Genomic DNA, 27,392 nt, shown 5'->3' with positions numbered 1-27,392 from the left:
GAATTCCTCTTGACAAATACTAGGAACAAATACACAGGTTTATAGCACTAGTTTTGTTAGTGTTCTAATTCGTTCTGTAGTTCATTTAGATACATAGTTTGTTATTCAGTTAAACAGTAGTTTGTCTTTTTTTATACCTTTTTAACTATTTCCATGAAACTTTGGGTGAGTGAGGCAGCTGCTTCACTGGGCCAAAACATACTGGTCCCGATGCGTCCCTGTTAACCGGAATCCGCTGTATACAGATAGTTATATAATAATACAAACTGGCATTGGAAAGTTAAGTTACAAGAAAAATAATCATTATACAATCTAATCCAATGCATTGTCTAACCTTGAACTCACCCTTATACAGTTGTATCAGAGGCAGGGTATAAAGGGTATCTTCATTATGTGCCATGTTGCAGGACGTGAGCGACCACAGTCTTTGAGCAGTTTGTTCTTGGTAAATCCTTCTACAGAAGTGGTTTGCCATTGCCTTCTGGGCAGTGTCTTTACAAGATGGGTGACTCCAACCATTATCAATACTCTTCAGAGATTGCCTGGCCTCAGTGGTAACATGACCATGGCTCCCATGGCTTCATGTGGCCCTGAATGGGGGGGGGGGGGCTAATCAGGTGCTACACCTTGCCCAAGGGTGACGGGCAGGTGAGCAGAGGGAAAGAGTGTCTTACACTTCCTTTGGTAGAGAAGCACTCTACAAGACCATAAGACATAGGAGTAGAATTAGGCCATTCAGCCCATTGAGTCTGCTCCACCATTCCACCATGGCTGATCCCGGATCCCACTCAACTCCATACTCCACCCCAATGCCCTAGAGTGAGACGTGTCTCCCAGGGACAGGATGCAGAACATGTCCTGTAGCCAGGATAGAGGGGGATGTAGCCAGCACATCCTGCACATGTGATGGGCTACAATGTGCCTAACGCCTCAGGGATGGGCTGAAATGTACCCATTACCAACTGGAGTCAGTTGCTATGTGCTATGTGCAAATCTTCCTGGAAACAAGATAGGGGGGAATCGTTTCTCTCTGGCCCCTCGTGTCACTGTTTCTTACCTAGTACTGGAAGCACATCCCCATTCTGTTCAAACGGGTATATTTTCAGGTTATACCGTACTGTGCAAAATTCTTAGGCACACTTGATTTTTCATATGGTTTCACATGGCATGACCTCCACAGAGCACAGATCTGAACATCATCAAGGCTGCCTGAGATAACTTGGAGAGACAGAAGGAAGTGAGACAGATATAGTCTGCAGAAGAACTGTGGCAAGTTCTCCAAGATGCTTGGAGAAACCCGCCAGTTGATTTTCTTACAAAACTGCACGACAGTGTTCCTAAGAAAATTAATGCCATTTTAAAGGCAAAGAGTAGTCACACATAAAATTGATTTGATTTAGTTTTTTACCGTTTACTGCTCTTTATAGTTTTTTTTGGATATTTCAAATCATTTCATTTCATTACTTTTGAAAACATTTCGATTTACAGAATTTTTTTACATGTGCCTGTGACCTCTGCACAGTATTGTACATAATTTTTAGACTCTCCTTTGTACCTGTGAAATGTTCTAATCTAATTTTTGAGGAGTAAATCAAAAGCAATGTGTACAAGTTTGGGGATTCAGCACAGCTGCCACATCTCACTTGGATACTCACAGGGACACGCTTTCTTTCTCTGGCATTCTCTTAACTTTTAAATTTGTTTTCAAGTGTTTCAATGCTACATAAAAAATATTTGTAGATTGACAATTATTAAGCAATTCTGCTTCTAAGATGAATTTTGGAGAGGATGTCAGCGAAATGTTGACTAGTCTAGTTACGTTGGTTTTGCTCCTTTATTAGGAAGAGAGAGAGCCTGTGGTTTGTCGAACTGTTAGGTGAATGATTAGTTTTTGTTGTACTACAGATCATGGTCTTTCTTGGGGGCTTTGTTATGCTTGCTTGATGGGTGGAGGGTCGTTGGAGAGTGGGGGAGGGGGAGGGTCGTTGCTTTGCTGCTGCTTGTGCGTGGGAGGAGGGAGGAGGGGGCTTTGGGGTTCTAATGCTTCTACTGTCACTCATTCTTTGGGGGCTTTTGTGGATGTCTGTGAAGAACAAGAATTTCGGGTTGTATATTGTATACATTCTCTCATATTAAATGGAACTATTGAACCATGGCTTACAGCAGATTAACAACCATGGCTCAGGAAACATGGAAGTCTTTGCCTGGAACTAGAGATCTCCCCAAGTCTCTGAAAATAAACTGAAACCACAAATAAGCTTCAAACATTAACCTGTTCTTTTGCTCTCTCACATCTGCAGCTAATTTAATATTGTTTAGTTCCTAAATCCCTAGAAATGCTTCATTATAATATTTAAAGAACACCAAGAGTTTCCTTAATAAAGCATTGTGTTTATATTCATACTAATTGTCCATAGTAGCATTACCTGGTTACACACGGGTGGTATTTGGCAAGAAGTGTTCATTCTTAACACATTTTTTACCTAATTATGTTTCATTTATTGAGAAAATTAATAATTAGTTAACTATCCAATTGAGAATTCACACATTAACTGTAAGAGGGGTTTAAAATCTACAGAATGAGTAATGGTTAAAATTAGTCAATTCTCAGAACACAGTAAAACTACATCTTCTCAAGGACCTCAATTTAATTCTGTATGTCAGAAGTTCCTGTAGGTTTTGCACAGTAGTAACAACAATACAAACTGTTTCCCCTTCACTACAGCTGCAAAGAACAAAGGAATTTGTCTGTAATCTGTACCTATTTATACCTATGTACCTAGTACATAAACTCACTGGTATACCTGGTCACCTGCTCATGAATGCAAATATCTAATCAGCCAATCATCTGGTAGCAATTCAATGCATAAAAGCATGCAGACATGATCAAGAAGTTCATTTGTTGTTCAAACCAATCAACAGAAGGGGGATGGATTGTGATCTAAGTGACTTTGATTGTGGGATGATTGTTGGTGCCAGATGGGGAAGTTTGAGTAACTCAGAAACTGTTGAACAGCAGTCTCTAGAGCTTACAGAGAATGGTGTGAAATATTAAAAAAAAACATACAGAGAGTGGCAGTTCTGTGAGCAAAAACTCCTTGTTAATGAGAGAGGACAGAGGAGAATGGCCAGACTGGTTCAAGCTGACAGGAAGGCAACATTAACTCAAATAACCGCACGTTACAACAGTGTGTGTAGAAGAGCATCTTTGAATGCACAGCACATCCCTGAAGAGGATGGTGCAGAAGACCACAATTTAATATCCCATTATTTGGTACAGTTAGGTACAGGAAGTACCTAATAAAGTGGCCACCGAGAGTAGTTTCCATCTGTTATGTCCCAATAATTCTGAGTTAATTACATTAAGGACAACAAGATAGTATGGCATACTGAATTTATTTGACCAGAAGTTCAGATACCTTGTCATAATAACAAGTTACAAAGCTTATAATTGCATGCAAACCGGCTGCAGTTTTACATAATTACAAATAAGAAAACCAATTAATATCCTCAATTTACAATTAAACAATACTTCATATTGTGGAAATCATTCACAACTGTGATGTAAAGTTAAAAATAGTTTAAACCTTAAAAAAGATTAAGGCCCTACAGATTTAAGTATTAGGAGCTCCCTGAACTTAACCTGATTAATCCTTTAAATGCCTGAATGTGTGTTTGTGCTGCATTTCACTGTTCTGAATATAATATCATAATGGTATTAGAATAACAAATGCCAACAGGACCGTAACCTTGTCGTGGTTTGGAGACCTGAATGCCTCAATGACCTGGAGATTTATGCTGGCTGGAGTCAGGGCTTTATGCTTTGGCTCTTGATAGGGTCACCCATGCTAAACAGGTCAAAGGGTAAAGGCCAGACTAAGAGAGGTCCACTGGTTCTCCGGGTTCAGGGGCTCGGCTCAGAGCTAACAACCCTGACTGGTAAAACAAAACTGTTACGCAAACAGCGATGAAGAATCCTTCTACATCTGAGTGCGATGGTATTCCTGAGTCTCCACCCGGGACTTGCGTGACTGACAGTAGTGAAAACTGAGAGGGAGCTACTGACACGATGAAGGAGCCCTGAGCACCACCAGAGATGAAGGACTTTCATTGCTGCCCTAAATGCCAGTGGTGTAATGGACAGTAAAAATAAAATGAAATATATTACGTTATTACTTAGTAGTGAAACTTGACTAATGACCAGTCTGCAGTGTAACAAATGGAAAGAAGGTATATAAAACAGCACTTAATTGCTAAAAATTTTTCATCACAGATTTTACTTCTGTACTTCAGAAAAATTAAAATGTAATAAATGCATGCAAATAATATGTACTGCTTTTTCCTTGTTCTTATTGACTGAATGTGAATTGTCCCTAAATTGTATCGGATGAAATTACTAAATGTGGCATATCTTCAAAGCTTTATTTTTCAAGCTGCTGTTTAAGTTTCACAAAATTTTCAGCAAATACAGAAGCAAATGTTCATATTGATTCAGATCACGTTTTAGTTGTAAATTAATGCCAACTTATTTTCTTCCTTGATAACCTAAGTTAACATCAATTTTAGAGAAGCTTTTATAGTGGTTGTGTGCATGACACATGTTTTACTTGTCTGCTATGGTGTATGGTAGTGGTGATACTGACAGAGGAGATATCATTTGGGGGAGACGAAGATGCTTACTCTCCAGGGGAAATAAATACTTCAGTGGCTCTTACCAACGTCAAAACTCGGTGATATTTGGCATGTGTGTTGGAATGATACTTAGTAACAGGCAACTGTTTTAACAAACGGATGTTTGTTTTCCAAACAAATATGTAATGGTTTTATATATATATATAAAAACGCGGAGGCTGATAGGTTCTTGATTAGTAGGAGGGTCCTATGTTATGGGGAGAAGGCAGGAGAATAGGGTTGAGAGACAATAAATCAGCCATGATGGAATGGTGGAGCTGTCTTGCTGGTCTGAATGGCCTCATTCTGTTCTTTGGTCTTACCGGTTTAAATAAGAGCACTTTATATCAGGGAATAAAGCAACAGCATTCAGCAACATTGTCACAGGATTGAAATACAGGGGAGGCCGATATTCTAATCTGTGTTTCGTGGGCAGTTGGATTAGTAATGATGTGATTCTCAGAGAGAAAAATAACACCTTTCCAATGGGGTGAGTCCTGTCACCCTACAACTTTATCAAATTAGACAAACTAACAGTAGCATTGCTCTCTGTGGTCGGGTTAGAGGACTGTGTATGTGTGTTGGGAGCACTGTTCCCTTTCAGTAGGCCGCGCAGTAACTGAAGTGCTCCAGCACACATAGCCTTTGTTGCCACGCAGCTGAGAATTTCTTTTATATAATATTAATATAATTTTGAAATTATGCTAATATAGTTTTGAAATCTATGTTAATATAATTGTGAAATACCCTGTAATTACATATTAAAGATTATAATCTATACACTTTCTAAATAATAAACATACTACAACCTTTATTTTGAAACTTTTAGTTTCAACATACTTGCATTGTCTGTGTTTCAAGTTACAATCCTGTTACATATTGTAACAATAAACACAGACTGGAAGTCAGTAGCTCATTGCCAATAAAACGCCGGTCTGCTGCACGCCAACACTGTCTACAAAAAAAACATTTAAAGTTCCATGCAGTTCTCAGGCCACGTAAAAATTTCTTGCTCAGAGCAATGGGTGGTCTGCGCAGCTGTAAAAAAAAAATTAGAGGGGAAGTTGATTGGGAGGGAGGAACGGGCTTGTTTTGCTGTTGTTGTCACTTGGTATGTTCTGTTTTGTTGCGTTCCGTGTTGTTCTGCTGAGCGTGGTGGCTATGCTAAGTTGGTGCTGGAATGTGTGGTGACATTTGCGGGCTGCCCCGAGCATACTCTTGGGTGTGTTGGTTGTTACCACAAACAACACATTTCATTGAATGTTTCAATGTGGATGTGATAAATAAGACCATAAGATATAGGAACAGAATTAGGCCATTCGGCCCATCGAGTCTGCTCCACCAATTTCATCATGGCTGATTGATTTCCCTCTCAGCTCCAATCTCCTGCCTTCTCCCAGTAAACAAATCTCAATCTGAATCTATCAAAGCTGCTTAAACTGTGGTACATTTTCATTGCTGCTTTCACATTAATTTTCCAATATTTTTTGTGATCAAGATGATGAGATTATCTTTCCCGGTAGAAATTTCAGAGCAATGCTATCATCTGAAATTGAAAATTTTAAGAATTTTGCAAAATCTGTGCAAACTAATAATCCATCAGAAGTGGATGAAAATTAAAACAATTTAAAATAATTTGACATTGAGATGGTAATTTGCCATTTGGCAAAATTGATATTTATGACTTACACATTAGACTTACAGTACCACACCACATCAGTGTTCGGAGCGGAATAAGTCAGTGAAGATGCACCTTTAAACTGTCCATGACTATACTGTCACACTGACCAGCGTACAGGTGTCTACATGGCACCCCGTACCTGACCTGACTGTGATGTTCCTGGACTGGAAAGTCGCAAGACTGAATGAAAATTGAGTTACAGCCTTTTACCATTAATTTGGGAGAAATCTGCCAGGCGATAGCTTGTTGATGGGGAGGAAGACCTTCAATTACGGTAGTATTTACTTAATCTGAAATCCCAGAGTGCCACACGAGTGACATCAGTGTTTAAACAGTGTGGAAACTATCCACAATGCCTGTGAGGAATGTAAAGGTATTGAACAGTTTATTCTTGTGAATAATTTTTATTGTGAATAAAGTTCATTTTGCTAATTACAAAGAAATAAGCTGTCTATAGTGAAATACTGGGGTGAACGGCTGGTGAAGGGGCTGGTCATGTCCATTCCAGGGCAGCTTTAGTCCCACTGGATACTCAGCTCTCATCTGTGGCTCCATGTAGCTGTCTGCAAGTGACAATAGCTGCACGCCAGTAGACTGCTTCGACAGGCAGCTAATCCAGGCTGAGTGTAGCCAGAGGGTGAGATAGGGACATGCCCGTCTTAGCAGGCAAAATCAGCTCCGGCGGACTAGGTGGATGAGATTTACAGTGAGATCCAACAGCCAGGAGGTGGTATTGCAATACTTATGGGGAGCAAAGGGCATGGCAAGGCACAGAAGATGTCATGGTCATCCACTGAAACCCAGGAAGACCCTAGTTTGTGACGCTTGCTCACACCACTGGACCCGGATATCTGAGGACGGGAGAGTGGAACTGCCCCAGTGCAATATCTTTTCCACTTTAAGAACTCTCCCGCATAGACGTTGACCACCAGCAGGACTTTTGATCTTTGTTGTGACCTCTGGGGTTGCCCGGGACAGCTGACTCCTCCGGTGGGGGCGGTGTGGTGCGCTGGGGGGTATGGTCGACAGCCTACTCCGCCATTCCTAGTGGTCACTTCTATTTATTGCCCTTGTTTCAAAATGCTTTGAAATTCATTTATTGTTACATTTAGCTTGGGTTATACAGTTACTCACTTGTGTGTTTGTGGGTCACCCTGACTGTATCCGAGGTGTGTGGTAATCACATCCCCCATCTGTACGTGACTGAATGGGTTTGCTCCCCAGGTAATAATAGCACCCGGTACGTTTTCGTGCTTATCGCAATAAAACTAGCAGTTGAGCTAAACGAACTTCTCTCGTCTGTCATCGCGTGCCGAATGCTTGCCACAATATATATTGAAGTAATTACAGCTAAAACATCAACATGCTGAGATGTTTAGTCACGAGCAAAACTTGATCAAACTCCAGGCACCCTACAGGTTTCCCTTGCAGCAGAGAAGATTGCGGTGTACAATATTATGAACGGCATAGACAGGGTAGAAATTTGCAAATGTCTCTCTGCTGCAGACCACAGAGAGAGAGAGATTTGAAATAAAGGGTAAATATGTGGAGGCGAGCGGACACTTGGGGCTTGGAGAGCACGGAGTACATTGTGCTGTGGTTATCTAGGTCAATGGCCAGGCCTCCCTTGGAGCACTGCACACAGTTTTGCTCGTCCTGTTCTGTTCCATGTGAGTACAAGACTATTGACCAAGTGCAGGAAAGTGGGATGAGTATAGCTGGGGAACCCGATGGTCAGCATGGAGAAACAGAAAGTGGGCAGAAGGGCCTGTTTCTATGTTGTTTGACTATGAAACCATTCGTCTTTTAGCAAGGAACCAGCCAACCATCCAGCCACCCACCGTTATGGCAGCCACTGTGTGTGCAGCTCCTTTCCACAATGACTCCTTAAAATGGCTGCTGGCTCACGTATCAGTGATGGTGACCATCTCAGTTTAAATGAATTTGTTTCATGTCTTTAACAGTAAACGTGCTTGATTAAAAGTCAAATGAGTTTAGTGATACAAGATTATATAGTTAACATACTGTAAGTTTGATCAGCTGCTTCCATTTACAGACCTGGTGGCCCTGGAGGGCCCATCTTTCCCACCTCCCCTTTCGTTCCCCGTGGGCCAGGTATTCCAGGGTCTCCTTTCTTTCCCTCCTTCCCTTTGGGACCAAGTGGCCCTGGTTTCCCTGCTGGTCCTCGGTCTCCCTTCGGGCCTGCTTGCCCTTGGCCACCAGGCCTCCCCATACTCCCTTTTGTTCCTTTCGGACCAGGACCTCCTACTGGGCCTCTTGCACCCTTCTCAGCACGGATGCCAGAGTTTCCATCCAAACCTCGTGGACCTTGCTTGCCTGTGGGCCCCATGTCGCCCATGTCACCTTTTAATCCAGCAGGCCCAACCTTTCCTTTTGCTCCTGCTTCTCCTTTGTTTCCCTTCGGCCCTGGGGGTCCTGGCAAACCTACAGCAAAACAGCATTGATTAGAAAGTTATTCATCCTGTGTAATATTCCTTTTCTTGCTGCCATATTGCCATCATATGCACCAGTCAGTGTTGTCCTTCAAGCAGAAGATCAGTTAATCATCTAAGTAGGTTAGGTAAAGTTCCTCCTGCGCATTATTTGCTGCATCGGGTGGCAACCTTGCCATTTCTTTCGTGCTTGTCTGTTTTACGAGGCCGAGTTGCTAGTTCGATGCTTAACCCGGCACATGTGGGACTCGCGCAGGGAGCCAGCCAGATTCGAACCCAGGATCTCTCGCCCCGAAGTCCGCGTGCTAATGGCACTACACCACCGGCACAGACAACTAAGCAATTTGGTGAGGCGATTTTCATTGGGGTGTTCCAGAGTGCGGAGTTCAGTTCTGTAAAGCGTCTCTACGTCCTTCTCGTGGAATGTGCCGATCTTTTCTGGGTGCTCTAATTTTGTCCCACAGTCCAAAGATGTACCAGGCAGGTTAAATAGTCCCTTGATTAGGTTGGGATTAATCGGGGACGTGGGGTTGCTGGGGAGGTCTGGCCTGAAACTCTGCACTGTATTGTTAAATAAAATAAATTGTAGGCTTTGGGAAGGGGAAGTCAGGAGCACACACACCAACACGAGGAATTCTGCAGATGCTGGAAATTCAAACAACACACATCAAAGTTGCTGGTGAATGCAGCAGGCCAGGCAGCATCTCTAGGAAGAGGTACAGTCAACGTTTCGGGCCGAGACCCTTTGTCAGGAGTCCTGACGAAGGGTCTCGGCCCGAAACATCGACTGTACCTCTTCCTAGAGATGCTGCCTGGCCTGCTGCGTTCACCAGCAACTTTGATGTGTGTTGCACACACACCAATCCTCATTCAGGGGTTATCAGTGGGAAGAGTGAGCAGATTCAATTCCTTGGTCTACTCCTGGGCCCAACATATCGAAGCAATCATGAAGAAGACACAACAGTGGCTATACTTCATTAGGAGTTTCAAGAGGTTTGGTATATCACCGAAGACACCTGCAGATTTTTACAGATGTACTGTGGAGAGCATTCTGACTGGTTTTCATCACTACAGGCTCCAATACACAGAGAATCATAGATTCAGCCAGCTCCCTCACAGGCTCAACCCTCCCCCACCACTGAGGACATATTCAAAAAGGAGGTATCCATCATTAAGGGTGGTGACCAAATGGGACATGCCCTCTTCTCATTATTACCATCAGAGAAGTGGTGCGGGAGCCTGAAGACAAACACTCGGCATTTTAGGAACAGCCTTCCTCCCCTCTGTCATCAGATTCTTGAACCGTCCATGAGCTTATGAACACTAGCTCATTATTCCTCTTTTGCACCAGTAATCTATTTTTGTTTAGTGTTGCAACTTACGGTAACTTGTTATGCCCGCACTGTACAGCTGCCGCAAAACAACACATTTTACGACTCACGACAGTGACCATAAACCTGCTTCTAATTCTGAGTGATGGATGTCAATTGGCTGGAACACTGAAACAGTGTTCTTCGCAGCCTTCGTTGTTTGTGTTGGTACTAGTTGATTATTGTCACATGCACCAGAGGTTCTTGCGGACTTTTGAAAAACTTGTCTTGCATACTGATTATACAGATCAAATCAGTCCACAGTGCTTTGAGTTAGAATGAGATAAAAGAGTAACAATGCAGAACAGTGTAAAAGCTACAGAAAATGCACAGTACAGGATGATAATGAGGTAGATTGTGAGATCAAAAATCCATCTTAGCATACAAGAGTCCGAAGTCCTGTTGAAGGGTCTCAGCCCAAAATGTTGATCACTTCCCCTCCAGAGATGCTGCCTGACCTGCTCAGTTCTCCCAGCGTTTTGTGTGTGTTGCTCAAGATTTCCAACATCTGCAGAATCTCTTGGGTCTATCTTCAGCATTGTTTGTTTCTCAATCTCTAAACTAGTAGTTCTTACCCGGGGGCGGGGGGGGGGCATTTAATTACAGGCATTGCTTGACTTGCACAAATCTTGTTGTTTCATGATTGCTTTATTAAGTGTTGATAGAACAAAGAAAACAGATGCAGAAGGCAGAGGCAGAAGTCTTAAAGACAAAGAGACTAAGATGCTGTAATGATGATATCCTCATGGTGCAGCTTATAAAAAACCATTGATAAGGAAAATTCCATTCAAATTCACAGATAAGAGTCAATCAATGAGATAGCTCTTATTCAAATAATGGAGTACCAAGAGAAATTTCCAGAATCATACATTGTACTCCTACAGGAGAACACACTGAAAAACTGCGTGTACATATTGTGACTTCTAGGAAGCATAATCAATTGTTAGAGGCATACAAGAACAACGTAAAGTACAAGCAGTTAACTAATTGTTAAACTACAAAGAAAGTAACAATTAAACAGTGTAATCTAAGAATTAGTCAAATCCAACAAGAACTAACATCTACATCTTCACCTTATGAAGTTATTTTTATAATGCCAAACAGAGTACCACAACCTCTGCAATGAAATACATTATACTCCAGTTCCCATCATACATTTAGCCCAGCTTTTTCAAGACCATAAGACATGGGAGTTGAATTAGGCCATTGGACCCATTGACAATTAACACACTTTTGCTAAGTGGAATGTTTACTAGAACACACACCTTTTCCAATTGGAGGGAATAAGAGGAAAAGCAGAATGTTCCCCTGACGCATATTAAATCTCTTTATCATGAGTGACTGGTGTTTCACCCGCCCCTGCTCACTGACTCCTTGGATGAGTCTGTGTCTGAGCAAGCTGACCTTTGCCCTTCTGTGAGCTGCTGTCGAAGCTGTAAATGGCGCCCGCTGCTTCCTTGTCCCGCCTGAATGAAGCTGTTGAAAACGTGTGCGTGGAGCCCAAAATGACAGCAGTGGGGATCCTGCCTGGACCTCCCTCTTAACAAGAGAAGCTGATAATGAAGATGTGCGACAGTTTATTGGCGAATCAGAGAAAACACTACTTATAACATCTTCCGTGAAGCAAATTGTGGTGAACTAGCCACAAACAGTGAGGAGGCAGGTGGAGGTGAGGCTGGTTGGGAAATAAGCGAGGCGCAATGTGTTCGAGCCACTGGGTTCGCAAATGGAGTTCATATCGTTACTGGAGATGGAGTGAGCAATTTGGACAGAAAAGTTTTGATCCCCATTCACCTAACCCTTGTGCGAGGTTGGATCACTCCAAGTGCCAAGCTGATTTGGTGAGATCGAGAACGGCTCCAGGCGGGGCGGCCCAGGCATTTTGTGGCACCTAGATCCGGGTCCTGGAGTATAGCACTACCCAGTGCTTGGGCAATTTAAATGTTGGCCCGGATAGACTGGAGGCCCAAGTGTCGGGTACAGAGGCGAGGATCAGGCTGATTTCGTTCGCTGTCCCACGAATGTTCATTCCCTTTTCTGCGGTGCCGAGGCTGTGAACCGATCCGGCTGCTGTGTGTTTCTGCCCCGCTGGTGTGATAACTGGGGACCGAGGCTTGGCTTGGGCCTACTCCGGTTACTATGGGAGCAGATCTGGGACTCAGTCTGGTTCAGGATGCTGTTGGCTTGTTTCTGTTGTTTGCATGATGTGTTTTTTTTTGTCTCTCTTTCTCTGCACAATGGTCTTTTTTTTCATTGGGTTATTTGAGTTTCTTGCTTTGTGGCTGCCTATAGGCCGACATATTTCAAGGTGTATAATTTATACATTTTTTGATCATAAATATGCTTTGAATCCTTTGAACCGTAACAGTTCCCAGAAGGAAGGTGATCTCATGGCAGGTTCCCTTGGCGATGGGTGGCAGCTCCATCACGGGCAGAACAAGTGCCACCATCAATGGCGTCTTCAAGGGCCGGTGACTCAAGAAGATGACATCCATTATTCAGGATCCTCACCATCCGGGACATGCCTTATTTTTGATATTACCTTCAGGGAGAAGGTGCAGGAGACAGAAAACCGACAATCTACAATTCAGCAACAGCTTCATCCCCTCCACCATCAGGTCTTCCTGCCGCTCTCGCTAAGGAGTTTGTGCATTCTCCCCGTGACCGCGTGGGTTTCCTTCCACGTTTCCAGTGGTTTCCATAATCAATTTCCCCCGGGATCAATAAAGTATGACTATGACTATGACAATGACATTCCAAAGATGTACCAATTAGTACATTAATTGGTCATTATAAATTGTCCTGTAATTAGGTTATAGTTAAATCAGGGGTTGCTGGGCAGTATGGCTCAAAGGGCCTATTCTGTGGTGTATCTCAATAAAAATAAAACACATAGATTTCTGAATGGTCTGTAAACACTATTATTCCTTTCTTTGCACTATTTATTTATCTCGTTGTTTATACTAATTTTATGTACTGCCACTGGAAAATGCAAATTTCACACCATAATACAGTGATAGAAGATCAGATTCGGATTCTCTTCGTTCTATATCGGCACAATTTTTGTCTTCAATTCTTTCAGCTGCTGCTCAGAATAGCAACACGTTCGATGGAAACCAAGAGGTCTGTGGCCAGCTACCCAGTTTTGATTGATATTCCATCTTCTCATTATTCTCTGAGCACCCAGTGAGACTTAGGTGCTACATAACACAACCAGTGTGTCTGCAATGACTGGGCCACAATACTGGTATGGATGCATAACTGATACTGAACCAAAGGCTGCTAAAGATCTTTATGAGGCCCTCCGATGGTCATGTCCATCATGGATATTGCGTTGTAAACACAAGAGATTCTGCAGGTGCTGGAAGTCCAAAGCAACCCACACAAAATGCTGGAGGAATTCAGCAGGTCAGTCGGCATCGATGGAAATTAATACACCGTCCACATTTTGGGCTGAGACCCTTCATCAGAACTGGAAAGGAAGGGGGAAGATGCCAGAATAAAAAGACGGGGCAGAGGTGAAGGAGGATAACTAGAAGGTGATAGATGAAGCCAGATGGGTGGGAAAGTTAAAGGGCTGGAGAGGAAGGAATCTGATAGGAGAGGAGAGTTGACCATAGGAGAAAGGGAAGAAGGAAGGATCCTAGAGGGAAGTGAGAGGAAGAGGTAGGAGGCCAGAGTGTGGAATAGGAGAAGAGGGGAGTGGGAGGGAATATTTTTTAACTTGAAGGAGAAATCAATACTCATGAGGGTGGTCTCATTGTAACACAGAGGAGGCCATGGACCAACATGTCAGAATAGAAATGGGAACTGGAATTAAAATGTTTGGCAACCAGGAAGTTCCGCTTTCTGCTGACTGCATGATACACAAGCTGGAGCACAAGCCAGGGTGGTATGATAGAGAGAGCAAGCTGTTGCCCATGCAGCAGGCTCCCCCTCACTATTCAGCCAATGATCCCAAACAAACAGCAGAGACTGATACAGTTTAGCACCAGTGACAATGCAGAAGTTGCTTGTCAGTGTTGAACTCAACATAGGACTGCCTTAGGGTCTCCAGCTCCAGATTTTTCCTCGGGTTTACTAATAAAGCCTGCTGCCTGAGTGGGTATAACCACAAGGCAGCGGAGGTTTGTGAGAGTTTTTCTTCTCCTAGATGAGCTGCCAACCGTGGTAGAAGAACCCCATCTGCCTGAAGGGACTGACTTTAAGGCACCAGTAACCCTCCTTTACCCCTCCTCCTGTCAGGAGAAACCATTAGGCCCGACTTGGTAGCTAAGCCACATGTGAAGGCCAGGAGCTGGATTTGGTTGTCAGATCTATTTGAGATGCACGCCATTGGTAACATTTAATAGGTAGTGGGAGCTTGTCCCCATCACCACCCCCGGTTGTGACAACCTTAAGGAACTCCTTTATGAGGTTGAATACTACCAAATCTCCTCTCAACCTTCTCTACTCTAAGGAAAACAATTCCAGTTGGTTTAATCTCTTCCTGTAATAAAGACCGCACACCCCGGTCTAGTTCAGCAATCTTTATTTGCTTCCTCTCTAAGCATTCACATCCTTTCGAAAGTCTGCTGACCAGAGTTAAGGCCAAGCCCACTAAATTATTGAACTTCAACAGAACTTCTTGATCTTGTGATCCAAGAATGTAACTTAAACCACTTTCTCGGTATCTTTTCCTAGGTTCACGACCTCTCCAGATTGAGCATAATTTCTCCACTTTCTCCCTCTGATCTGGCACCCTCTGTACATTCTCAAATTCCACACTCTCATGACCTCTGAGTGAAGAAGCATCCCCTCATGTTCACCTTAAACCATGACATCTATTTGTAGTCACACCCAACCGCAGTGGAAAAATCCTGCTTACATTCAACCTATCTATACTCCTCATAATTTTGTAAACCCCTGTCAAATCTCCCCTCAATCTACACACATAAAAGTTACTGGTGAACGCAGCAGGCCAGGCAGCATCTCTAGGAAGAGGTACAGTCAACGTTTCGGGCCGAGACCCTTCGTCAGGACTAACTGAAAGAAGAGATAGTAAGAGATTTGAAAGTGGAAGGGCGGGGGGAGATCCAAAATGATAGGAGAAGACAAGAGGGGGAGGGATGGAGCCAAGAGCTGGACAGGTGATTGGCAAAAGGGATATGAGAGGATCATGGGACAGGAGGCCTAGGGAGACAGAAAAGGGGGAGGGGGGGGAAAGCCCAGAGGATGGGCAAAGGGTAAAGTGAGAGGGAGAAAAAGGAGAGAAAGAATGTGTGTATATAAATAAATAAGGGATGGGGTACGAGGGGGAGGTGGGGCATTAGCAGAAGTTAGAGAAGTCAATGTTCATGTCATCAGGTTGGAGGCTACCCAGACGGAATATAAGGTGTTGTTCCTCCAACCTGAGTGTGGCTTCATCTTGACAGTAGAGGAGGCCGTGGATAGACATATCACAATGGGAATGGGACGTGGGATTAAAATGTGTGGCCACTGGGAGATCATGCTTTTTCTGGCGGACAGAGCGTAGGTGTTCAGCAAAACCATGTCCCAGTCTGCGTCGGGTCTCGCCAATATATAGAAGGCCGCATCGGGAGCACCGGATGCAGTATAATCACCCCAGCCGACTCACAGGTGAAGTGTCGCCTCACCTGGAAGGACTGTCTGGGGCCCTGAATGAGGGAGGAAGTGTAAGGGCATGTGTAGCACTTGTTCTGCTTACAAGGATAAGTGCCAGGAGGGAGATCGGTGGGGAGGGGTGGGTGGGGGGGGACAAATGGACAAGGGAGTTGCGTATTTTCCAAACAATAAAGTCCTAACCTATTCAATCTTTCCTTGTAAATCAGGTCCTCTGGTCCCCGCGACATCCTTGTAAATTTTCTCTGTACTTGTTCAACCTTATTTACTTCTTTCCGGTAGATATTTGACCAGAATTGCACACAATACTCAAAATTAGGCCTCACCAACGTCTTATACAACTTCAACATAATATCCCGTCTCCTGTACTTAATACTTTGATTTATGGCCAATGTACCAAATTCTTTCTTTACAACCCAATCTGTTACACCACTTTCAACAATTATGTACCTGTATTCCCAAATCTGTTTATTCTACCACATTCCTGTGGAAAATCTACCCTAGCTGGCCCTGCTGAAATGCAACACCTCACACTTGTCTGCATTAAATTTCATCAGCCATTTTTCAGCCCATTTTTTCCCAGCTGGTCCAAGTCCCACTGCAAGTTTTGATAGTCTTCCTTGCTGTCGACTACACCCCCAATCTTGATGTCATCCGCAAACTTGCTGAACCAGTTATAAACACAAAATACTCTGCAGATGCTGGGGTCAAAGCAACACTCACAACACGCAGGAGGAACTCAGCAGGTCCATGGAAATGATCAGTCAACGTTTCGGGCCGGAACCCTTCGTCAGGACTGAAGAGGGAAGGGGCAGAAGCCCTATAAGGAAGGTGGGGGGAGGGTAGGAACCCTATAAAGAAGGTGGGGGAGGGTCTTCCCACCCTCCCCCCACCTTCTTTATAGGGCCTCTGCCCCTTCCCTCTTCAGTCCTGACGAAGGGTTACGGCCCAAAACATTGACCGGTCGTTTCCACGGATGCTGCCCGACCTGCTGAGTTCCTCCAGCGTGTTGTGAGTGTTGCTGAACCAGTTAACCACATTATCATCCAGATCATTGATATAGATGAAAAACAACATGGATCCAACACTAGTCCCTGCAGCACTCCATTAGTCACAGGCCTTCAGTCAGAGAGGCAACCATCTACTACCAGTCTCTGGTTCCTCCCATAAAGCCAATGTCTAATCCAATTTACATCCTTTATGCGACTGAATCTTCTTGACCAGCCTCCACGTGGGTCCTTGTCAAATGCCTTGCTGAAGTCCACGTAGACAACATCTCTGCCTTGCCTTCATCAACTTTCCTGGTAACTTCCTCAAAAAACTCTTTAAGATTGGTTAGACACGACCTACTACGCACAAAGCCATGCTCACTATCCCTAATCAGTCCATGACCAAACAAAAACTTACTGCATATGTATTGCACTTTATTAATAATCTTTTATGTGTTGCTGCTGTGAAACAGCATATTTTACAATGTACACTCAGTGGCCACTTTACTAGGTACCTAATTTGTGTTTTTGTGGTCTTCCTTCAGTAGCCCACCCACCTGAAGATGCCACATGTTGTGTGTCAGAAATACTCTTCTGCACACCACTGCTGTAACGCATGGTTACTTGAGTTACTGTTGCCTTCCTGTCAGCTTGAACTAGTCTGGCCATTCTCCTCTGACCTCCCTCATTAACAAGGCATTTTCAACCACAGAATTGCTGCTCACTTGATTTTTTTTTTGTTTTTTGTATCATTCTCTGTAGAGACCGTTGTGCACGATAATCTGAGGAGATCAGTAGATCCTTAGATACTCAAACCACCCTGTCTGGCACCATGTCAAAGTCACTTAGATCACATTTCTTCCCCATTCTGATGGTTCAGAATCAGATTCTGATTCCACATGCTCTATCAGCCTATCTGGCTTCTCTTGAAGTCTGTTATCTTCACCACTGTTTGCGAAATTTTATGTCCTCTCTTTGAAAAACTTTGAAAATCTTCCCTGTAGAGTTGAAGTGATCACAACTGTGACCAAATTTGCTCATTCGTTATGTGCCATGTCATATGATGTTAGTGATCATGGTCTTTCCATGATCATGCTTATTCCAGGCAATTTTTTTCTACAGCAGTAGTTTGCCATTGCCTTCTTCTGGGCAGTGTCTTTGCAAGTTGGGTGACCCCAGCCATTATCAATACTCTTCAGAGATTGTCTGCCTGGTGTCAATGGTTGCATAACCAGGACTCGTGAAATGCACCAGCTGCTCATACGACCATCCACCAGCTGCTTCACGGGACCCTGATCAGGTGGCTAAGTGGGTGCTACACCTTGCCCTAGGGTGACCTGCAGGACAGCGGAGGCATGGAGCACCTTACACCTCTATTGGCAGAGACATATCTCCATCATCATGATCAGCGATCACTCATAGTCAAGTATGACTCTTCTCCTGGTGGTTGATCTTGTCACTTGTGAATCACAGATCGACCTCTTCAGTCATCTCAAGACCCACAAGTCCTATTGCAGTGTTGGCAGCTGTAGCTCATTGAAGTGCTGGTGGATGTAGTTGGTTGTCCCAGTCACTCCTTACGTTGAAGCCGTTTAGTCTCAGTGGCACAGGGGAGGTATTCTTCGAGCTGTGCAGTCCCCTCATAGACAGTCCTTCTCCAGCTTTCCCTATCCTGTGCTGATTTCTCCCATCCATTCAGGTTGATGTGACACTTCCTCAGGTGGATCTTGATATTGTCCTAGAACCGCTTTTTCTGCCCTCCAGGAGTGCACTTTGCATCCTTGAGTTGATCGAACAGGAGTTGTTTAGGGAGGCAGGAGTCAGGCATATCGATGATGTGGCTGACCCATTGCAATTGGTGTTGAGTCACAACTGTGGCTATGAAGTTAGTGTTAGCTTGGTCCAGGATGCTGGAGTTAGTACGCATGTTCTTCCAGCTAACTCTTACCAGCTTTTGGAAGCATCTTTCATGGTAAGTTTATTGGGATTTTTTGTGCTTGCTCTATATTGTTCATGACATATAGCAAGGAGGGGAGGACCATAGCTTTATAGACCAGAAGCTCAGTGTTGGTCTTGATATCACAATCTTCAAAAACCCTCTTTCTCAGCCTGGCAAAAGCTCCACTTGCACAGCCTATTCTGTAATCTATTTCAAGGTCAATGTTAGCTCTTGAAGAAAGAAGGCTGACAAGGTATGGGAAATGATCAGTGTTCTCCCGAGGGATGTTGTCAACTTGGATGGTTGGAGATTTAGGAACTTGATCTGGAGCAGGTTGGTGCAGGACTTGGGTTTTCTTGATGCTTAGATCAAGTCCCAGGAGTTTGTCTGCTCTGGAAAAAGTATCCATTATGCACGGCAGATCTTCCTCAGAGGGAGCTATGATGGTATGATGGTATTGTGGTCTACATACTGGAGCTCCATGATAGAAGTAGTTGACACCTTGCCTTTTGCCTGTTAAGGTTAAAGAGGCCCCCCCCCCCCCGCCCCTGCCATCTGTCCTATAGAGAATCTGGACTCCTTGTGGGACGCCTTGGCCTGTGAGGTGAAGAATGGTAGCAATGAAAACAGCAAACAGATTTGGGGCAACCCGTTTGACCCCAGTCTCAACCTTAAAAGGTGCAGTTTCAGAGCCGCTGTTGCTGATGACTGTTGCACTCATATCATTGTGTAAGCACCGCAGTATCTCCACCCCAACACCAACTGATCAAAATAATTCCTTAAATGTTAAGCTCTATCAGAAGAACATGAGCTTGATGTCTTATTTCTGAGAGGACTGTCAATAGATCAGAATCTTATTTAAATTTCGTCAAACATGATATGAATTATATGAAAAGGAAAAAAACGGCATTATTTTTGCAGGGCGTGTCAAGGACCAAGTGAATCAATAAATTGCCCACTGGGGCTGTTTAAAAACATTAACATGTCGCTGACTACCACACTATCCCAAGTGAACACAATTCCTACTCATGATTGAAAGGAAGTGGAAGTGCTTGCATGTTTATGATAATCTCTTCAGCTGAAATGTCCAGTTGGAATTTTGCCTCGTCACGTACAAGCCTTGTTCCGAATCCAACACAGACTGGAATAGGGAGCATTTATTGTGAGAGGCATGCTCTCAGGACAGCAGCAGGCCCACCCTCGCTTCCATAATTACTTTGCAAGTGTATGTGTGTGTGCATATTATTTATGTAAGTTGTTCAAGTTTAAATATCATTCAATCATAACTGCACCAAGTTTCTGGGAGGCCACATCACAGATGACCTCACCTGGTCCCTTAATATTTCCTCCCTGAACAAGAAGGCACAGCAGTGCCTTCACTTCCTAAGAAGACTGAGGCAAGCAAAGCTCCTCCCACCTCCACCGTGTTGTACAGGAGCACCATTGAGAGCGTGCTGACAAGTTGCATCTCTGTCTAGTACGGAAGCAGCCGAGCATTGGACCAGAAGTCCCTACAAAGGACTGTGAGAATGGCCGAGAGGATCACTGGGGTCTCCCTACCATCCATCGGGGACATTTATCAGGAGTGCTGCATACACAGGGTCCTTCGGATTATTAAAGATCCCACCCATCCGTCCAACATCATCTTTGACTTTCTATCATCAGGCTATGATGCACTATCACAAGAACTGTCAGGATGGGAAACATTTTCTTCCCCCAGGCCTTCAGGCTTCTGAACTCCCTGCCAGATCGTATTCGAAGTGTCACTGGTTAATCTGTTCCATACCTTACAACATTTAATATTAATGCACTTTAGTTTGTTATTTATGTGTGATTCATCTGTAGATTTTATCCTACCTTTATAAGTTATAGTGTGCTATGTGCTTTACACCCTAGTTCGGAGAAACATTGTTTTGTTTCTATATACATATATGTAGGTAAATGACAATAAACTTCACTTGAATTGATACGTGAATACAGCCAAACGAAAGTGTTACTCTGAGGCCAAGATGCAAAACACAGTACTAACAGTCATACACAGAACAAGGCACATATAGCACACAAGATAGCAGTGAACATATAGTCACACAAATTATACATACATATATATGAGAGAGAGAGAGAGAGAGAGAGAGCCCAGGTCCCTGAGTGACATATTCTGTAAGCTGATGATGCTTGGGTGTTATCAGCAAGGCACGTGCACCATCAATTTATGGAACATGTCATCATGTCATTCAGGGACCTGAGCGCTCTATATATATATATGTGTGTGTGTGTGTGTGTGTGTGTGTGTGTGTGTGTGTGTGTGTGTGTGTGTATGTGTGTGTATATATATGTATGTATAATTTGTATATGTATAAATATATACACACACACACATACACACACAGTGTTTATAAAAAGTATTCACCCCCCCCACCAGAAGATCTCATGTTTTATTGTTTTACAGCATTGAATCACAGTGGATTTAATTTGACTTTTTTGATACTGATCAACAGAAAAAGACTCTTTTGTGTCAGTGAAAACAGATCTCTACAAAGTGATCTAAATTAATTACAAATATCAAACACAAAATAATTGATTGCATAAGTATTCGCCCCCTTTAATATGACACAGCAAATCAACACTGCCGCAGCCAATTGGTTTTAGAAGTCACGTAATTAGTTAGGGTGTCCCAGCTATATATAAACCTGTGTGCAGTCAAAGTGTTTCAACTGATTGTGGTAAAAATACACCTGTTTCTGGAAGGTCCCCACTGCAACAACTGATGGGTCAGTATCCTGGCAAAAAAAATACACCATGAAATTTCCAAGTCACTAACCATCCTTTGGAGTACGGTAAAGTGAATCGTCTAGAACATGGCACCGCTGTAAATCTGCCTAGAGCAGGTCGTTCTAAAAAAAATCGCGTGACCGTCCAAGAAAGGGGCTAGTGAGGGAGGCCCCCAAGAAACTTATGACAACTCGGGAGGAGTTACAAGCTTCAGTGGCTGAGATGGGAGAGAGTGCGCATACAACTGTTGCCCGGGTGCTGCTCGTTAATGCAAATATCTAATCAGCCAATCACGTGGCAGCAACTCAATGTAGAGAAGCATGCAGACATGGTCAAAGGGTCCAATTGTTGCTCAGATCAAACATCAGAATGGTGGGGGTGGGAGAAATGTGATTTAAGTGACTTTGACTGTGGAATGATTGTTGGTGACAGACAGGGTGGTTTTTGTATCTCAGAATCTGCTGATCTCTCGGGATTTTCACACACAACAGTCTCTAGAGGTATCAGAGAATGGCGCAAAAAAAAAATGACCAGCAGTTCTGTGGATGTAAATGCCTTGTTAATAATGACAGAGGTCAGAGGGGAAAATGGTTAGACTGGTTCAAGCTGACAGGAAGACGACAGTAACTCAAACAACTCAAACAGTCACAAACACAAGAGATTCTGCAGATCCAGAGCAGCACACACACAAAATGCTGGAGGAACTCAGCAGGTCAGGCAGCATGTATGGAGAGGAATGAACAGCTGACGTCTCGGTCTGAGACCCTTCTTCAGGACAGTGCTGTGCAGAAGAGCATCTCTGAATGCACAATACATTTCACCCTGCATACAGGACCACGAACATACATTCAGTGGCCAGTCAGGAGGTCCCTAATAAAGTGGCAACTCAGTGTAAATTCCTCTACTTTCTATAAAAGTACGTCAAAAGCTGCTCACCTCTCAGAATGGTGAAGTTTTTAATCGCTTCTCCGTGTTGTGTATCAATAACTTTCATTTCTTCCATCACAGTGCCAAGCTTGTTTATCTCTTTGCTCAGTGACGTGCTTAAGAGATTATAGCGTTGTCTTAACATATTGGTGGTGCCCTGAATAATGGCCAGAGAAAGGTTGAGGTGATAGATGTCTTCTGAATGTGACCCAAGCCCACTTGAACAGGATGCCCTCACGTCGCTGATGTATTTGATCATACTGTGTACGTGGTTGTTAGTGGCGTTGATGTTGGCTAATATGTTGTTGATTTCAGTTTCATGAGAAACCATTCGCCCCATGATGGTTTCAAACCTCTCAGCTGTCCTATTTTCATAGTACCTTGAGTGGTAGAGGATGTCCTGAATATTCTCTTCATGGTCGTCAAGGTAGCTAGATATATTCTCAAACTGCTCATGCACAGAGAGCAGTTGCAAGCTTAAGTCGTGCATGAACTCAGAGTTCTGTGAGATGCTTTGGAGCGTGGTGATCAGGGTATTCTGAACGCTCTTCACCATGTCATTCATCTTGCTCACCGCAGCCCGTAAAACTCCAAATACTTTGGAAGAGTTCTGCCAGTCTGTCACTATCTTTTGTATTATTAAGGTTTCCTCGTTGGTTTTTCTTTGAATTTCCTCAAGCCACAAAGAATTCTGGTAGGTGGTGAAGTTAATATGTTGTACTCCAATCCTTATTTTGTACTGATCCTGGGACAGTCTGCTCATAAATGCATTAAGTTCCTGCACAAGTGTTTGCAGACCATTTACTCTCACTGTAAATCGTTCCATTGTTCGGTTGATCTGTTCAATAGACGAAGAGTAATAAGTAACCTCTTTTGTGATTCTGCGGTGGTCAGAGGACAGTGTGCGATGATTTTGCACGGTCTCGTCCAGCACCGGTTCTTGGGCCAGAAGTAGTTGCTGTATCTGCTCAAACTCCTTCTGCAAGTCGACAATTTCTTGAGTGAAAAGGGAGGCTTCGTGGCATGAGGAGCAGTTGTGGCTGATGGATTTTTGATCTGGGAACAAGAGGAGATGATTTAAAAAATAAAATAGTTTATTTATTTTTTAGTTATTGTAGAAACACAGCATGGAAATAGATGCTTCAAACTCAAAGAGCCCACCTGGCCCATTTACACCAATGTAACTAATGATTTACTAGCCCTTACATCCCTGGAATGAGAGGGGAAATCAGATCACCTGGGGGAAACTCATACAGCTACTTGTAGATAGAACATAGAACCTAGAACAGTACAGCACAGTATAGGCCCTTCAGCTCATGATGCTGTGCCAACCTTTTAATCTACTTTAAGATCAATCTAACCCTTCCCTCCTCCATAACCCTCCATTTTTCTATCATCCATGTGCCTAGCTAAGTTTCTTAAATGCCCCTAATGTATCTGTGGGTGGCGGGGTGGAGCTATGTCTCTACCAAAAGAAATGCAAGGTGCTTATTCCGCCCGTTACCCTTAGGCAAGGTGTAGTGTTAGTTATGCGACCACTGACGCCAGGTAGGCAATCTCTGAAGAGTATTGATAATGGCTGGGGTCACCCGTCTTGTAAAGGCACTGCCCAGAAGACGACAATGGCAAACCACTTCTGCAAAAAAAATTTGCCAAGAAGAATCATGGTCATGGAAAGACTATGATCGTCCATGTCATACAACACGGCACAAAATGAACAAGCAAATGTATCTGCCTGTACCACCAGCTCTGGCAGAACTTTCCACACGCCCACCACTCTCCACGTAAAGAACTTAACTCTGACAATCCACCAATAACCTTAAAATTATGCCCCCTCGTATTGGCCAATTCCACCCTGGGAAAAAGTCTCTGGCTCTTTCTATGTCTCTTACCATCTTGTACACCTTTATCAAGTCACCTCGCATTGTCCTTCACTGCAAAGAAGCTAATTCAACTTATACTCAACAGACATGCTCTCTAATCAGGGTAGCATTGTTTTATCTTAATAATTAATAATAAAATTAATTTGTTTAAATAATTTCCCAGCTTTTATTGTGCTTTCAGAATTTGACTTTCTGCATCTCCTAATGCTTATAGTTCACAGTGTAGATGAAATCAATAACTACTATCACATGTAAGAACCTTTATGGTAACGTAGCTAAGGCGCAGATTGACACAGCAGTCAGTGCTGTTGTCATACATCTCCAGGAACCAGGGTTCCATTCTGACCATATACCATTGTGCAAATTTATTTCTTTTGGGAAGCACGCTTTCACAATGACCACAAGTTAGCCTAAGATAACCTACTGCAGGAACATGAAATGAGATTTTTGTCATAAACCCAAAGAGATTCTGCAGATACTGGAAATCCAGAACAACACACACAAAATGCTGGAGGAACTCAGCAGGGCAGGCAGCATCTATGGAGAAAAACAATCAGCCAGCATTTTGAGCCAAGACCCTTCATCAGAACTAGAAAAGAAGGGGGAAAAGGCCAGAATAAGGTTGTTTCTAACCTCTGATGCTGTCCATGTGGAGTTTGCTTGCAATCAGGTGGATTTTCTCTGGGTGATCTAGTTTCCTTCTGCATGCAGGAATGTACTAATAGGTTTATTGGCTGCCCTAAATGACCCTTCGTATAGATAGATAGATATAGATATGTGAACAAAGAATCACAAGGAAGTTGAGACTGTGAGGGGGAATGGATTTGATGGAATTGTTGGGAGCAGGTAAGAATCCAATGAACTGAATAACAAGAAGCCTCTTTAGTGATTCCACAATTGGCAGATGATACTTGGATGTTAGATGTTACTTGGAATAAAGTGTTCAGTTTTGGTCACTTCATTACAGGAAGAATTTAGCTTTAGAACGAGTGCAGAGGATGCTGTGGGGAGAAGACAACATGTCATATGATGATCAGTTGAGTGAACCAGGGCTTCTCTCTTTGCTGAGGAGGAGGATGGGGGGTGTGATTTGATAGAGGTGTACAAGATAATAAAGCACGAATTGAGTAGACAGCTAAAGACTTTTTCCCAGCTGAGCAGCATAATTTTTAGATGAAGCACTGAGACTGTCTACAAGAAGGGTCAAAGCCATCTCTATTTCCTGAGGAGACTGAGATCCTGTAACATCTCCCGGACGATGCTGAGGATGTTCTACGAGTCTGTGGTGGCCAGTGCTATCATGTTTGCTGTTGTGTGCTGGGGCAGCAGGCTGAGGGTAGCAGACACCAAGAGAATCAACAAACTCTTTTGTAAGGCCAGTGATGTTGTGGGGATGGAACTGGACTCTCTCACGGTGGTGTCTGAAAAGAGGATGCTGTCCAAGTTGAATGCCATCTTAGACAATGTCTCCCATCCACTACATAATGTACTGGTTGGGCACAGGAGTACATTCAGCCAGAGACTCATCCCACCGAGATGCAACACAGAGCGTCATAGGAAGTCATTCCTGCCTGTGGCCATCAAACTTTACAACTCCTCCCTTGGAGGGTCAGACACCCTGAGCCAATAGGCTGGTAATAGACTTATTTCCCGGCATAATTTACATATTACTATTTAATTATTTATGGTGGAACTAACGAAAACCAATTTCCCTCGGGATCAATAAAGTATGACTATGACTATGACTGTTGGAAAGAATAGGTGGGAATAGGCAGAATGATTCAAGAATAGATTCCTCCCCCCTGCCATCAGATTTCTGAATGGATATTGAACCTTAAACACTACCTCACTACTTCTTTTTTCTTAAAAAAATATCTATTACTGTAATTCAGTTTTACATGCTGGTGTTGTGAAGACCATAAAATCATAAGATATAGGAGCAGAATTAGGCCATTTGGCCCATCGAGTCGGCTCTGTCATTTCATCAAGGGGGATCCATTTTCCTTCTCTGCCTCAATCTCCTGTCTGCTCCCCATATCCTTCCATGCCCTGTCCAATCAATAATCTATCAACCTCCGCCATAAGTATTCTTAAAGACTTGGCATTCACAGGTGCTTGTGGCAACAAATTCCACAGATTCACAATTCTCTGGCTAAAGAAATTTCTCCTCATCTCTGTTCTTAAAGGACACCCCTCTATTCTGAGGTCTTAGACTCTCACACTATAGGAAACATCCTCTCCATATCCTTCCATCATTCAGTAGGTTTCAATAAGGTCACCCCTCATTCTTCTGAATTCCAGTGAATACAGGCCTAGAGCCATCAAATGCTCTTCATATGACAAGCTCTTCAATCCTGGAATCATTTTTGTGGACCTCATTTGAACCCTCTCCAATGTCGGCACATCCTTTCTTAGACAAGGGGCCCAAAACTGCTCACAATACTCCAAGCAAGACCTCACCAGTACTTTATAAAGCTCCAACATTACATCCTTGCTTTTATATTCGAGTCCCCTTGAAATGAATACTAACATCACATTTGCCTTCCCAATCACCAACTCAACCTTCAAAGTAAGCTTTAGGAATCCTGCACAAGGGCTCTCAAGTCCCTTTGCACTTCAGGTTTTTGAATTTTCTCTCCATTTATAAAATAGTCAACCCTTTTATTCCTTCTACCTAAGTGCATGGCCATACACTTCCCGACATCTGCCACTTCTTTGCCCATTCTCCTAATCTGTCTAAGTCCTCCTGTAGTCTCTCTACTTCCTCAAAACTACCTGCTCCTCCACCTATCTTCATATCATCCACAAAGTTTGTTAAACCTGATTTTGATGTAATTTTTTTTACACAGAGAGTGGTGAGTGCATGGAAGGTACTGCTGGGGGTGGTGGTACAGACATATACACTAGGGGCACTTAAAAGACTCTTAGATAGGCATGCAGATGAGATGAGAGAAAACTGAAGTGCTATGTGAATTGGTAGGGTTAGATTGATCTTGGAGTAGGTTAAAAGGTCGATACAACGTTGTTCCATAACATCAGACCATTTTGGACAGTCTCATCCATCACTTTTTCTTTTCAAGTTCCA

The 27,392-nt window shown here is 43.3% G+C and overlaps 1 protein-coding gene across 2 annotated transcripts in view; it reads right to left on the bottom strand.

Moving 5' to 3' along the window:
* Positions 1-3,389: 3,389 nt before the first annotated feature.
* scara3 (scavenger receptor class A, member 3) overlaps positions 3,390-27,392 on the bottom strand; it is a 76,481-nt gene continuing 52,478 nt past the window's right edge. For both annotated transcript variants that reach the window (XM_063033338.1, XM_063033327.1), the window contains 2 exons: positions 22,434-23,480; positions 3,390-8,797 (listed from right to left, as the gene is read on the bottom strand). In XM_063033338.1, the coding sequence (XP_062889408.1) occupies positions 8,403-8,797; positions 22,434-23,480 (1,442 nt within the window). In that variant the 3' untranslated portion in view covers positions 3,390-8,402. The remainder of the gene's footprint in view (positions 8,798-22,433; positions 23,481-27,392) is intronic.

This window comes from Mobula hypostoma, chromosome 2 (genome assembly GCF_963921235.1).
Source record: "Mobula hypostoma chromosome 2, sMobHyp1.1, whole genome shotgun sequence".
Classification (NCBI taxonomy): domain Eukaryota; kingdom Metazoa; phylum Chordata; class Chondrichthyes; order Myliobatiformes; family Myliobatidae; genus Mobula; species Mobula hypostoma.
Note: the sequence above shows the minus strand (reverse complement) of the source record. Positions and strands in the feature narration are given on the sequence as shown.